Genomic DNA, 15827 nt, shown 5'->3' with positions numbered 1-15827 from the left:
TAGTGAATAACTATTTTAAAAATATTTACAATCCAACTTTTTCCCTTCAAATTCCAATATTTTCAACTTCTTGTTTGTTTGTTTGTTTGATTGTTTTTTTTTCGCCTGATATTCTGGGAAACCTGGGGTGGCTAGGGCCCTCAACTCCTTACCAAAACCCAAGAGGGAATTGATCACACTTGCAGAAGCCAACCCCCAAGCAAGTCAAGGAGGCCCAGAGGGGAATCAAACTTACCACAGAGCCCACCTTGGCGGGTTAATATTTTCAACTTTTTTTGTGAGTTTAAAATATTTAGCATTCTATGTTCTTGTGCAACTTCTCAAAACAAAAATTAACTAGAAACACTAAAATACAACTATTTTAGTGTATTAATAGATGTTTAAAAGGCTAGGAGTGAAGTAGTAAATAAATATTTCATATAATATTTAGAATACAAACTACTCCCCCCAAAATCCAATATATTTGGTGCATGCATTAAAATTGATGTGAGTGCACGACATTTAAGTCAAACAAAATGCAGAAGTATACCGTTGTTCAAGGGGAAAGATAAAGAATTTGGGAATTTCAAGGGCTGAGAGAAAAAGGATTTTGTGGAAAAGCACCAGATTTTGTGGAAAGTTTTTATGTGAAGTGGTGAACCATACCTCATTGGTTCTTCATAGGCTAAATAACAATGATTTGTTGCAAGAGCAGAGACCTTTTTAAGGCTATCAGTCCAGATATTTGTTTTATGTGTTTTGAGTCAAGTTTTACAACTGACCACTTGTTTCTTGTCAGGCAGATAAGCAGCTTTGTATCTATCGGTTTTCAGTTTTTGATGAGGCTTTGGTGCTACCAGTCCATTGACACTTTCTTATTTGTGTATACAGGGATTTTGGGAGTAAGAAAGGGTTAGCCTCGTGAAGATGGACAATCTTTGCTCTTTTGTCTTCCATGGGATAGAGTTGTTTTTTCCTTGCTTCCTTTTGGGCTCACTGTTTTTTCCGGGAGTTTGTTGTCAAATCTTCAGAGGGACTGGAAGGGCCCTTTACTGTAATTGTGTTCTTGTGAGATAATCTTTGTATTTTTTTCTCCTTTCTGGTAATGAAGTTATTCTTTTATCCAAAAACAAAATTACTTTTGTCCAGCCCACCAAGGGCACATACACACATTTGTACACAGGAGCAAGAGAAAGAGAGAGAAGCCTCACGGAAATAGGTCTTACTTTCAACAAACCACCTTATTACGTCAGGCTAATCCACATTGTCCACTAAAACGCACCTGCACTCCATGCATGAAGATTTAAGGGGGAGGAGATTGGGTGGCCATTTGGAATAAGCAGCTCTTCTAGTTCCAAATTATTTGATTATGGTTAGTAAGAGGGATCTTGAGGTAAGAAATCAAGCTGAAAATTTACCTGAAGAGATTGTGACAATTGGGTTAATATATATTCCTGATATGATAAAGAACTATAACAAAGAAACCCTGTAAGAATCTTGCCTAGCAGAAATTGAACTTAAAGCAGAATTAGTTCTCTTCCTCACAACACCTATTTTGGTCAGTTATTTCAACATAATTAAAATTTTGAATGGATATATCTAGTGAAAATCATATCATTTGATGAAGTAATCCATTCATAGACCAAATTCAGTGATAATTGAAATAATGGGTCCGTGCACCTAAAACTTTGCACTTGGTGCAACATAACAGATCCAGATTCATGCACCTAATTGTGCACTGCATGCAACATAAGAATCCTAAAAAATTTCATGTTCAAATTATTTTTCTCCTCACATATAAAATTTCATTTCAATTAATCAACGTCATTTTGTATCAATTTCTGTAGCTTGGTCAGATGTCCATAACAAACAAAACAAAAATGGAAAAGATAGAAGAGATGTCACAAATTTGAACTACACCAAAATCTTCTATCTTAGATGACATGCCTGCTCTAGAACCACAATTCCATGCATCTTCCTCAGAACATTGTTAAGACTTGCAGCTCTCTCTTATCATGAATCCAGAGTTTGTTATGACAACCTCGAAATCTAAAACAAAACAAGTTCAAATTATCAAGAACCTCAAAAGATTCGAGGAAAAACACATGCACACACAATCTGGTGAAGTCTTCCAAAGCTTTCCTCAAGGACCAAAATACCCTACTGCTTTGATAATTTTCACAATATAAAATGATAACAAAAAAGAGGAGAAATGTAATCCAAAAAAAAAAATAAGCATGAATCAAAAGAGATGAAAGCTAACAATGATATTCTACCTACGTGCCATAAAAGTCATTATCATCTCTCAGAATTATCATCATTCATCTAATTTAGAGTTTAATGGTTTGCATTCATAGTATGCATCATGCTTGAAGACATGCAAATCCTATTAAGTTCAGTTAAAATTAAGTTGTTCTTATCCTGTACTTACATCAAAGTATCAAACACCATTTGCATGGGAGTGTCAGGGCAGCATAGGAAGCTCCACTCTGTTGAAAGAGAAAAAACTGACCCGCCCATGCTCTAAATGATAAAACTTTATAGGAATGCCATTGCATTGTCTCTCAAGGCCTTCAATTTCTTCTTTGGATGGTGGGTGACACCTAAAGCAGGAGTGCAAAGGAATTACCATCTGTTTGACAACAAATGTAAACTGCACTATAATAATAAAAACTGAAGATGCAGCAGTGTAGATTATACTGAGCTCTAATAGGAAAAATAATTTGATTTAACAACAGCAATAATAATGAACTCTGAGGGCTTCAGGAAATAATTTTTCTTGCCGAACTAAAAGATGAAACTGCTTTTTTGGGTAATGCTTTAATGCTTCTCTCTCTTTTTGTATATGACAATATGATTTACACATCAGTACATCAGAGGTCATCAACCAGATAAAAAATACAAGCACCAAAAAAAATATCATGAAAGGAACACATCGATTTTCGTGCTCCACTCGACCTAAAAAAATGGAATTGTAAATGCAGATGAAGGGCAAGTCACCCATGCATGAACCTGAAGGCATGAGCACAGCATTTAGACAGACTGTATTAATCAGTTGAAAATGGCAGTGTGGACAAACCAAGGAGTGAACCCTTGACACCAGGACGAGTGCATTTCTTCATGCCTATATAAAATAAAAAGAATAGAATTCTTCATACTACTGAAGAAAGTGTCGCAGAAATAATGGAAAACATGACATGTTACAACAAGAGTGCTACTTAATTTTAATCTGCTGCATCTGCACAGATGTAAACTCTGCCTGTGATGCACTTAATGTCCTAATTTTTTCACACACAGCCAGTCCCAAGCCCGGGTTAAGGAGGAGGGTTGCGTTAAGTAGCTGACAGCCAGCGTAAAATTTGTCAGATCACTATGATATGAATCCTTACCGAATATTTACTGGGGCATCCCCTACGAGCGACGCGTTACACTTGAACCACCCGGGTGTAGCGAAAAGTGGGCGAGGGTGGGCTAGGTCGTCGCCCCGAAGCGACGCGCCATGTCGGCGCCTGAGTACGGTGTCAAATATGCGAGAGTTCCTGCATCATTCTAGACGTGGGCAGGTAAAGACGTTAGTTCAGGAAACTAGGATTAGATTAGCAACTTCGAATATAGGACACTTATGGGTAAAAGCATGGAAATTGTGGATACAATGATTAGAAGAAGAATTAATATAATTTGCCTACAAGAAACTAAGTGAGTGGGGGAGAAAGTTAGAGAAATTGATAAATCAGGATTTAAACATTGGTACACTGGAAAAGAAAAACATAAGAATGGAGTAGGCATTATTATAGACAAAAACTTAAAAGATAACGTTGTAGATGTAACTAGAGTAAGAGATAGAATTATAAAAATCAAGATGGTATTAGAACAAGAGATAATAAATATCATTAGTGCTTATGCTCCTCAAGTTGGCTTAATAGAAAATCTTAAGAGACAATTTTGGGAAGATATGGATAGTATTATACAAGGCATACTAGGGACTGAGAAAATATTTATAGGAGGAGATCTGAATGGACATGTTGGAAGAGATAATAAAAATTATGAGAGGATACATAGAGGATATGGATATGGAGACAAAAATGAGTCTGGGGAGATGATCTTAGACTTTACTATGTCATATGATTTTAGTATAATGAATACTTGCTTTAAGAAGAGAGAAGAACACTTAATAACCTTTAAAAGTGGACAAAATAGAAGTCATATAGATTTTTTTTTCAACTAGGAGGGTAGATCATTTATCATGCAAGGATTGTAAAGTTATTCTAGGTGAAAGTCTAACCACACAACATAGAGTCTTAGTGTTAGGTATATGTATTAAAAAATAGAAGGAAAAGAATAAAATAAACCAATGTAAGAGAACTAGATGGTGGAACCTAAAAAGAGAAAATATAATAAAATTTAAAGATAAAATGATCAAAGATGGGGATTGGACCTTAGAGGATGTGATAGATACAAATACTCTTTGGAATATATTAGCTAACTCTATTAAAAAGATAGCAAAAGAGATTTTAGGTGAATCAAGGGGAAGATTCTCGAATAGCGAAGAAAGTTGGTGGTGGGATAAAGATGTACAAAAAATCATAAAGACAAAAAGAATTTGATATAAAACGTGGCAAAAATGTAGAAACGGAGATAACTTTGAAAAATATAAGGAGGCAAGAAAAGATGAAAAAAGGGCCATTAGTGAAGTTAAATATAGATCATTTAATAGTTTGTATGATAGATTAGGTACAAAAGAAGGGGAAAGAGATATATTTAAACTTGCTAAAGCTAGAGAAAGGAAGAGCAAGGACTTAGGAAATGTAAAATGTATAAAAAGTGAGGATGATATTGTCTTGGTTAAGGACGAAGATATTAAAGAAAGATGGCGAAGTTACTTTAGTAAGTTGTTTAACGAAAACCAAATAGAAGGCTTAAACTTAGAATTGTCAAATGAGGTAAAGACTAAAAATATAAGATTTATTCGCAAAATTAGAGTTAACGAAATTAAGTTTGCACTAGAAAAGATGAAAAATGGGAAAGCTATGGGACCAGATAACATCCCAATTGAAGTTTGGAAATGCGTGGGTGATAACGGAATTATATGGTTAACTAATTTATTTAATACAATTGTAAAAACTAAGAAAATACCAGATGAATGGAGGAAAAGTACTTTAATACCTATATACAAAAATAAATGAGATATTCAAAATTGTAATAACTATCGTGGAATTAAACTTATGAGTCATAGGATGAACCTATGGGAAAGAGTAGTTAAACAAAGATTAAGGTTAGAAACGAAGATCTCAGAAAATCAATTTGGTTTTATGCCTGAGAGGTCTACCACAGAAGCTATTTATCTTTTAAGAAGATTAATGGAAAAATTTAGGGAAAAGAAGAGGGACTTGTATATGATATTTATTGACCTTGAGAAAACATATGATAGGATACCTAGGGAAGTTCTAAGGTCGGTTTTAGAAAAAAATGGTGTATGTTGTAGGTATACCGATGTCATCAAGGATATGTACAATGGAGTAATGACTAGTGTAAAGACTATAAATGGAGAAACTAGAGAATTTCCAATTACCATAGGCGTACATCAAGGATCTGCTTTGAGTCCTTATCTTTTGCCTTTAGTGATGGACCAATTGGCTAAGAGAAAGGAGGTTCCATGGTGTATGTTGTTTGCAGATGATATTTTGTTAATTGACGAAACTAGGGACAAAGTAGAGGCTGAGTTAGAATTATGGAAAGAAGCTTTGGAATCTAGAGGCTTTAGGATAAGTAGAAATAAAACAGAATATATGAAAAGTAATTTTAGTAATGATAGGAGGAATATTGGAGACAAAGTTAAACTTGATGATGAAGAAATAAATAGCACTTGTAGATTTCGATACCTTGGATCTATTATGCAAGCTGAAGGAGAAATTGAAGATGATGTAATACATAGAGTTAAAGCAGGTTGGGTAAAATGAAGAAGTGCTTCAAGTGTGCTATGTGATCGTAGAATACCCTTAAAATTGAAAGGAAAGTTTTATAGGACAGCTATAAGACCAGCTATGCTATATGGGTCGGAATGTTGGGCGACGAAGAAACATAATATCCAAAAAGTAAAAGTTACCGAGATGAGAATGCTTAGATGGATGAGTGGTATAACATTGAAAGATAAATTAAGGAATGAACATATTCGTGATAAGTTAGGTGTAACTCCTATAGAAGATAAGATAAGGGAGGGACGACTCAGATGGTATGGACACTTGCAACGTAGGCCTTATAGTGCACCTATGAGGAAGAGTGACTTAGTTATTATGGCACTTAAGAAACTACATGATTTTCTTTGAGTTAAAAGCTAAGGATAGAACTGATTGTTGAATGTTAAAACTAAGCCTTTTTTTTTTTGGAAGGAGAGGAAAGGAAATTCTGAAAAATATTTATTATGCCACAATGAACAATTATCAAAAGTTGTGAGAGGTATGGAAGTCCTTTCCCAACATATTCCATGGGTTATGTTGGCATCATGGTTTTAAATCGCGGTAGCGGCTAACATAACGCAACGATAACGGGTGTAACAGGAAGCGCAAGTAGCTGATGTTACATAATGGGAAGCGGGTGTAACGATTGAATTTTTTTCAAGCACACACAACCTTGTGCATATTAGTGTACTTGCATGTTTTAAGCTTTTAGCCCTCAGAAAGAGTTTTAGTATATTTTGGATCCTTTAGTTCGACTAAGTTATTTGGTAAGGGCAACAAGTTTACATTTGTTTTAAACCACCATTGATAGAAAAATTACATGTGTGCGCATATTTATACTTCTCATTGTTCTAATCTGTGATAAATTCTTGTGTGCTAAATTAATTAATAAAACAAAATACATTATACAGTCCATTAATCTATTAGACACATAAGATATATGAACAATACGAATATAAAATAACTAGATTAGAAGGTTGAAGTTGAAAAATATAGAACATAAATATCAAATTACTAATATCATCAAAATAAAATTTTTCTTAACAAGTTAGTATTTTCAAATTGTTAATTAATGCATCTCTTGTGAGTATTTAAAGAAATAGTAAATTTTGTATCATTGTCATCCTCATTATAATCTTTTCCCCCTCTCGCCACATGGTATATTGAGAATGATTTATGAAAGAGAGGGAAAAAGTGAGAAGAAATATTAAAAAATAAAATAATTTTTTTGGCATAACAGTCCTGTAGCGGTTCAATAACAGCCATAGCGGCCTTTACGTAACGTTCGTGGTCCATAATGACCGCTACAACTGTGATTTTTCTTCCCACCAATTTTGCGGCATGTAATGGTATCAGTAACCCAAATTGCGGCCGTTATTTAAAACCATGGTTGGCATCCTTTATGATTGTCCAGTTTCTCACCCACAATCTACGAAGTTACAAATAAGGCAGTTAGGATAAAATATATGTTTTATCAACACACATTACCATAGAACATCAAAAGTAACAAGCATTCAAAAACATCAACCCCAAAATCACATTTAGTTAGCATTTGCTTCACAACTGGAATTAGAGTTGGAATGCATTAGAATCAGAAATGGAAAAGAAAATTCCCCACTCTCGTTTGTTCAATGGAGAATCAAAATTGGAATTATATTATAGTGTTTGATGTATGTAGACATTAGAATCAAAATCAATCATATTTGTCAATTATGCCACTATATGGTATAAAAACTTATGTAATTTAATGCAAAATAATGATTTCACAAATAAATAATAACTTTATAATATTATTATATTTAATTATATAATAATTAATTTCTTCAATATTAATTTAGTTACATCATGTACTTATTATACTATGCATATTTTTTTTTTTTTAAATTTCTTGTTAGCATCATATTTTTTAAACTATATTACTAATATTAATTTGATATTATATTTATAGGTATTAATAAGGCATATTTTAATGTAATTTATGATTTCATATAAAATAATAATATAATAAAACAGTAACCATAAATAATAATATAATTTTGTATATTATAATATTATTAAATTAAATATATTTATAATTAAAGAAATTAATATTAATATCAATATTTTATTATATTTTACTTTACAATTTGACATAAAATAATAATATAACAAATCAATAATCAAACCCCAACTATATCATTGTATTTTACAACATAATAGTACTGTATTATTTTATAGGACCATGTGATTATTACATAACACATATAATAAAGTTAATATGACAGCAAAATTTAATAGTTATCATTATAGTTGTGATGTTCCATATTTATAATAGTATTATTTTTGTTAAAACTTACCATTATATATTTAATATTGATATTTAATAATATCACAATGTTAATATTTTTTTACCTTGTGTAATATATATCATAATTACATATATAATATTATATAATTTTACATAATAATATACAATGAATTATATAATATATACTGAAGATTTGAACACCATTCAAACAAACACCAAATCTAGAACTTCTAAAACATAAATAACAATAATAAATCATAGATCTGCAAGTACTTTTTAGATAACAAAGGCCAAATTTATTTTAAATTAGAAGACACTCACTAATTAACCACTAACCACACAAAAAATATACTCTTCCAAAAAAAAAACTGAACAAAAATATCAACTATATAGATGTTAGTTAATGAATCAGAATTTCCATAAATGTTTAATTATTGATACATTAAAAAACAATGTGTATCAAAAACATTAAAGGTTATGTTAGTCATTTAGAATTACTAATTTACTAGTGTGTCAGTGTTACGTTAATAAGTGAGAGTTAGTGAGGTATTATGGTCATTAGAATGTACTTGGCATATACTATAAATAGAGGGAGTATTGCTGAGTTAGGTCTTCTGTTTACCCCAACTTTCAACATGGTACCAAAGCAAGAACAAGCCTAAACCCTACCACCAGTAACCCAACCACCAGAACCACCAAACCAAACCCTAAACCTAGCCATCCTATGCAAATCAGCCAGTATAGGAGGATCAACTACACTCCTTCAGCCTAGAAATCAGTGCAAGGATTGCCAGAAAACTCGGCCATTTCTAGAAAATACCTTGGCCATCATGTCTTTTCTCAAAACGATCAAAATCCTCCCATAGTTCACAAAACCAACCATATAGTAGACAACAACAGAAGCCAGCAATCTGTAGTTCTGCAAAATCCCATTGCTGGAAACCCCTCCACGTGCCCCCACGCACCGACCAACTACTGGCATTCCCGACCCCTGCACTGGTGCATGAGATACTTCCCAGACAGTTTCTGCAGCCCTTCTTCTGCATAATGTCTTGCTTACTTCCACAGACCATAATATCAAGCTATTGGGCATGTTTATTGTTAAAAAATCCAACCATTTCCAACCATGTACTCATTGCAATCTTGTAGTTGCTGTTCAGTGTTAGTAAAGGCAATTGGTGAGTCTCTTGGAGTAGTGCAGCATTCATACATTGACTTTGTGGGGCTGTGGCAGTGTTATATTAGTTTGTTGGTTACTTGTTTGTGATTGTTTCAGCAGTTGACTGTGTTCGTGGTTGTTCCAATTAGTCCAAATGTCCAGTTGTTCCTCTTGTTTGATAGTGGTCTAGTTTGTGAATTTTGGGATGGAGTCTGTGAATCCCAAAAATATGTTTCCCTCGTCACTGGCACAAATAACAACCAAAAAATTGGATGGAAACAATATGTTCAGGGTGTGTTTGGTAAATTTAAGTGTCAAGTTCTGAACACTGAATTCAATCTGATTTTGTGAACCAAGTTTGAATTAAACTTGAATCGGTCACAGAATCTAAAATCTAAATTATTTTAATTGTTTAGTATCTAATATCTGAATAAGTGTTGTTTTCCAACTTTAACCTTCTCAATGCTTAAAATCATAAATATTTGATAAAATTAATAAGCAATTATAAAGTTAAAAGTTTTTAAATTAACAAAAAGTAATATTTTCTTGTTATATATTTAACAATATTATAAATGAAAATAATATAATTTATTGTTGCACAAAAATATTTATTATTTTAATTTTAATCATTTGGATAGTGAGTTCATTGTCATTTTCATTTTATATAAGGGATGAAAATGGAAAATAAAAACCTCTAAATCCAAATTAGACATGTTTCCATGTTTGGTTTTATCAAAAAAAAATTTAAGAAAATTCAAAGTTGCTACCAAATGCTCTGATGTCTAACCAATTCACTTATTTAGTGAATCAGTTTAGACACAACTTCTATTTAAAAGTTATTCAGATCAAACAAACGTCCCCTTAGTGACCTAAGGCTATTAAGGTCTATTTAACAAGGTTAGGAAAATCTGACCACTTGTTCCAATATGGGCCCTTCGATGAGAAGAGAAAAGAAGTGTCGATTCAGGAAGATGCTTTGACTATTTTACTTTTGTGGAACTTGATGGAACCTCAGGTTGCACAGATGTGCATGCATTTGGACGCATGCAAAGAGATTTAGGTTCATGTCAAGCTTTTGTATACCAATAACATTACACGTATGTATGACTTATCCTTAGAGTACTTTCAATTACAACAAGAGATAGGAGTGCCATAGAGTATTTTGTAGAAATGAAGCAAACTCACGAGGAGCTTAACATCGTCCAACCTATAATCGCTGACGCTCGCGAGATGCAAAAGCAGAGGGAGCAACTAGTAGTTATTTGAGTTCTAGCTGGTTTGAAACTTGAGTTTGAGACAGCCCAGCCCCAAATACTTGGTAGTGCAAAGTTGCCATCATTTGCTGAAGTTTGTTCTCGAGTCCTTCATTCTTATTCTAGCAAACATTCCCCTACCCTTACATCTAGTGTTTCAACCTCTGGCTTTGATAGGACAGCCTTTGCCATGCAAAGTGATTCTAGTTTTCAACCATGCAGTAGCAGATATTGTTAAGGTGGTTCAAGTGGCCATGGTGAAAGAGATGGACAAGGTAGAGAAACTCCTCACAACTACACCCATTGTGGATGAGGAGGTCATATTATTGAAAAATGTTGGGTTTTCCAAGGCAAACCTTCTTGTGTCGCCAATGCAACCACCACAAACTGCTCACCTTCGATTCCAAGTGGGAAGCAATGTACCATATCTATGTCAAAAGAAGACTATTCCAAATTCTAGCAATATCAAGTATCTTAGCAAGCTTCTCTTCCCATTGCATACCTTGCCTAGACAGGTAACCCTACAACTTGCCTGTCATCCAATACTTCTCGTTTTCATCCTTGGGGCTTTCGCTACCACTAACCATATGACATGTATACCTAATTTCTTCTATACTCTCCAGTATCGAAAAAAACTTACCTCGTGCTATTTTTGCTAATGGCTCCACCATTACCGTTGAGGGAATTGGGATTGTAAATCCCACTTCCTCAATTTCTATTCCTTTGGTTTTGTATGTAACAAAATTTCCTTTCAATCTTATATCAGTTAGAAAGATTATCAAATCCATGAATTGTTCAATAACATTCTTCCCTAATTTTGTCATCATTCAAGATTTGAAGACGAGGAAGACGAATAGGAAGAGGGCGTGAATCTAGTGGACTTTATCACTTTCAACTGCTATCCCCTTCTACTGCGTGCAGTGCTGCTGCCACACCACTCCAAATCCATTGTCACCTTGGTCATCCTTCGTTGGAAAAGTTGAAGCTACTAGTTCCTGATTTGAGTCTTGTGTCTAGTCTTCATTGTGAGTCTTGTCAATTGGGAAAGCATCATTGTGTTCCTTTTGCTTCTTGAGTCAATAAACGGGCAGCAAGCCCATTCACATTAGTAAATTCTAATGTTTGGGGTCCTCATCGAGTTGTGTCCAAGTTGGGTTGCCAATACTTCGTAACCTTTTGTTGATGATTATTCAAGAATGACTTGGCTCTATTTAATAAAAGATTGTTATGGGTTATCTCACATATTTTGTGTCTTTTGTTATGAAACAAAGATTCCATTTGGTTTGCTAGTTTGGAGAATTCGTAGTGATAATGCTAAAGAGTATTTCAATGCTCAATTCACTACTTATACCACTTAGTTTGGTATTCTTCATCAGTCATCTTGTGCCCACAATCCTCGACAAAAAGGCGTTACAGAGAAGAAAATTAGAAATATCCTTTAAGTCATTCCCACCTTACTTTATCAAATGCATGCTCCTAAATTTTTTTGGGGTGATGATGTACTTACTACTTACAATCTTATCAACAGGATGCTATCCTTTGTTCTTAATGGTAAAATTTCCTAGTTCATTCTCTTGCCTAATTCACCTCCATTCTCTTTACCTCCTCATATATTCAATTTTGTGTCCTATTTTCATCAACTAACCCCTAAGATGGATACATTGGATCTTCATTCTACAAAATGTGTCTTCCTAGGCTACTCGTGTACTCAAAAGGGATACCATTTCTTTAGTCCTACTCTGCATCAATTGTTTTTTTTAGCTGATGTTACCTTCTTTGAGTCTACACCATACTATTGTTAATCCTTTTGTGCTTCTGACCTCAATGAGTCTCTTCCTTTGCCTAATCTTCAAAATTCTAACTTCTTGTCCTTACCCAATCATCCACCTATGTCTCCAAGAAGTTTAAGTCCTTATCGTCTCAATAATTCTAATTTGTAGGTGCATTCACAACGATGACTCCAAGGAAGAGAGTCCCCTCTAGTTTTTACTCCTACGCTTTGGTTTCCTCGTCTGATGATCATATTTCCCACAATGTTGATCCTCCCATTGCTGCTCAAAAAGGTAGACACACATGTACACGTCATACTATCTGCATCTTTTTGTTTCTATGACTTCTTGCCACCCTCCTATTATGTCTTGGGTTAGTACTCTATCCTCTATTGCCCTTCCTAATTCTGTTTGTGAAGCCTTAGCTCACTCTGGGTGGAGGAATGCAATGGTTGAAGAGATAGTGCATAGAACAATGATACTTGGAAATTGGTATCTCTTCCTCATGACAAATCTATGGTTGATTGTTGCTAGGTATGTACTGTGAAAGTCAATCCTAATGATTCTGCAACTCATCTGAAGGCATATTTTGTTGCTAAGGGATATACTTAGGTGTATGGTTTGGATTTTTAGACAGTTACCCTGCTGCGAACTTACCTCAATATGTCTATTCATCTCCTTAGTACCAATTGTGGTGGCCTTTGCATCAGTTAGATGTGAAGAATTCCTCCGTGCATGTTGATCTTGAGAAGAGGAAGTCTATATGGAGCAACCCCCTAGGTTTACTACTTGGAGGGGTCAGGCTTAGTGTGTCGGCTCAAGAAGGCATTATATGGTTTAAAGCAGTCGAAGTGCACTGGATTATTCTGCCTTTTATCATCATACTTCATTGGGTAGGATTCTACTTATTGTCTATGTGGATGATATTGAGATTACAGGTGACAATGATCAAGGCATTTGGGGCCTCAAACATTTTCTACAAATGAATTTTTAAGTCAAAGATTTGGAACCATTGAAATACTTCTCAAGTGTAGAAGTATCTAGACCTCATATGGGAATTGTTTTGTCAGAGAGCAAGTATGATTTTTATCTTTTGATGAAATTGGGCTATTAGGGTCCAAACTTGTTGATTCACCCAAGGACCCTAACAGCAAGTTAGTGCAAGATACGCAAGCATAGTACTCAAAGGTGCAAGCTGTTAAGAAGAAGAACTGAAGAAGAAGAAGAAGAAGAATTCCCATTTTCCACGCAACACGATTAAAAATCATTACTCAAACCATCCAATTCATAAGACTCATAAGAGTCATAAGCATGGTTTTAAATAATGGCCATTACGTAGCGTAACGGACGATACGTAATAGAAATCAAAGGCTCCGAAACTGATACGGGCCGATATTGCGGATCGGAAAAAATTCACAGCCATAACACGGCCATTACGTCTCCGTAACAGTCCGTTATGGACTGTTACATGGCTGACAGCTCACCAGCATTCCAAATCCCTAAAGCAGGCTTTCCGTTGCTTTCCCCCCTCTCCCAACCACCCATCTGCCATTCAATCTAAGTCTAACATTCAAAGAGCAAAATAAAAAACTTACCTTGAAATTTTGTTGGCCGAAGCTAAATAAGAAGGCTTCACTTCTTCGAAGCCTGAGAGTGAGCAGATCTACTCATCTTCGCAGCCTTGCAGCAGTTGCAGACTTGCAGTAGCTTGGCGAGTCACCGACGACAGCTCTGCAGCAACTCCGCCCCCTCAGCGAGTCGCCGATAGCCTTTCAGCAGCTCCCTCCACCAGTCATCACCACTCGCCACGAGCCAACCCTTCGATTTTGGCTTCAGAGCTTGGAGTCATCGGCTGTTCGTGCTTCGACTCCTTCGAGGCTCCTCTGAGTCCTCTCTCAGTCACAGACTCTTTGTTGCGCTCTCAAGTCTCAAGACTCGAGCTCGACTTCTCCTCCACTCTCCAGCCAGCGTATGAGATAAGCTTTAGAGTCAATCAGTCAACACCCAGTCACCCACTGCCACTTAAACTTTTCATTATGTTTTTTTTTTAATTATATTTTGTTGTAAATTATGTATGTTAAATTGAATTAAAAAAAAAAAAAAGTAATTTAATAGAGTATAAAATTAGAAATCAATAATAATCATATGTAAAATAAAATTTTCTTAATTTATGAACATTTTAATTGTCTTATTTTTTTTTAAATGTAATTATGAAAATCTAGTTTCATCACATATTTCCTTTTTATTAATATTTTTTAAGTTTTAAAACATCATTTTAACCTTAAATTTAAAATTAGGTAAAATAAATCTTTACATGATCTATTTTTTGTTTTTAGTTATCAAATAAAGTAAAAATTGATAACCTAATAAACAAAATTTTAACCTAATAGTTAATACATTAATAATTCTAATTTTTACTACTAAAATTTGTAGAAAAGTTTTATTTTAATCCATATAGTGAAAAATGCTTAAAAAGTTAAATAGTCAATTTGTATTGTATGGATCTCTATTAGTGATGTATATGAAAATAGAGCAAAAGTCTTTTTCACCTTTAAAATTTCAATGTTAATTTCTTATGGTTATAAATGAAAGTAAACTCAAGTTATAAAAAATAATGAAAATATCTTTTTAAAGATAAAGGAATATATTTTTTGTAATGAAATATCTAATATTTTATAATTTTGTTTATTTAAATATTTTAAATAAACATTATTTATTATTTTTAATTAAATATTATATTTTATTTTTACGTAATAAGTATTTAAAATTAGAAGGACTATTTAGTACTTACTATTTAATATTTACTAAATTACTAATTATATTATACCTGTCATTTTTTCGGAAAGGTTGTAACTTTGTATTTTCTCTATATTTTGTGTAGAGATCAACAAATTAAGTCTATCAAGATGTCACATGATAGAGGAAATGAGAACTTACCTAGTGAGGATATTGGATGGCATTTTGGTACTGCGGTGGACGGTAATAGACATGTCATTATGTGTAAGTTATGGGGGAAGATAATTAAAGGAGACATTACACGCTTGAAACAACACTTGGCACATAAAAAGGGTCAAGTAACTGGATGCTCAAATGTGACCACACAAGTAAGAGAACAAATGATGAAACATCTACAACAGTATGCTGAGAAGAAAAGAGATTAACGAAAAAGGCAAGAGGAAGCAGAAGCCCAAATTAGAGGAGATTTTGAGAATTTGAGTGATGAAGAAGACTTGGAAGAAGAAAGTATGAGATTTGCTCGACAAGAAAGCATACGATCACAGCAACAATGGGAAGAGAGACAAAGATTTCAAGCAAGAACAACTGGAGGGGGTAATATTTATGAAGAGGGAAGTGGCTCTGGCAGTGGTGCTACCAGTGGTTTCAGTAGAGCAGGAGCTCGATCTTATAGTGGTCGAGAAGCTGGAG

The 15827-nt window shown here is 34.1% G+C and overlaps 1 protein-coding gene across 5 annotated transcripts in view; it reads right to left on the bottom strand.

Moving 5' to 3' along the window:
• Nucleotides 1-446: 446 nt before the first annotated feature.
• Nucleotides 447-15827, bottom strand: part of LOC131167316 (uncharacterized) — a 61914-nt gene continuing 46533 nt past the window's right edge. The window contains exons 5-7 of one of the 5 annotated variants that reach the window (XM_058126075.1): nt 3369-3518; nt 2411-2582; nt 1746-2028 (exon numbers count right to left, since the gene is read on the bottom strand). In XM_058126075.1, coding sequence (XP_057982058.1) covers nt 2444-2582; nt 3369-3518 — 289 coding nt within the window. In that variant the 3' untranslated portion in view covers nt 1746-2028; nt 2411-2443. Of the gene's footprint in view, nt 1398-1745; nt 2029-2223; nt 2583-3368; nt 3529-15827 lie in introns of those variants that run through there. The other 4 variants (XM_058126079.1, XM_058126078.1, XM_058126077.1 and 1 more) reach the window with 4 other exon arrangements.

This window comes from Malania oleifera, chromosome 11 (assembly GCF_029873635.1).
Source record: "Malania oleifera isolate guangnan ecotype guangnan chromosome 11, ASM2987363v1, whole genome shotgun sequence".
Classification (NCBI taxonomy): domain Eukaryota; kingdom Viridiplantae; phylum Streptophyta; class Magnoliopsida; order Santalales; family Ximeniaceae; genus Malania; species Malania oleifera.
Note: the sequence above shows the minus strand (reverse complement) of the source record. Positions and strands in the feature narration are given on the sequence as shown.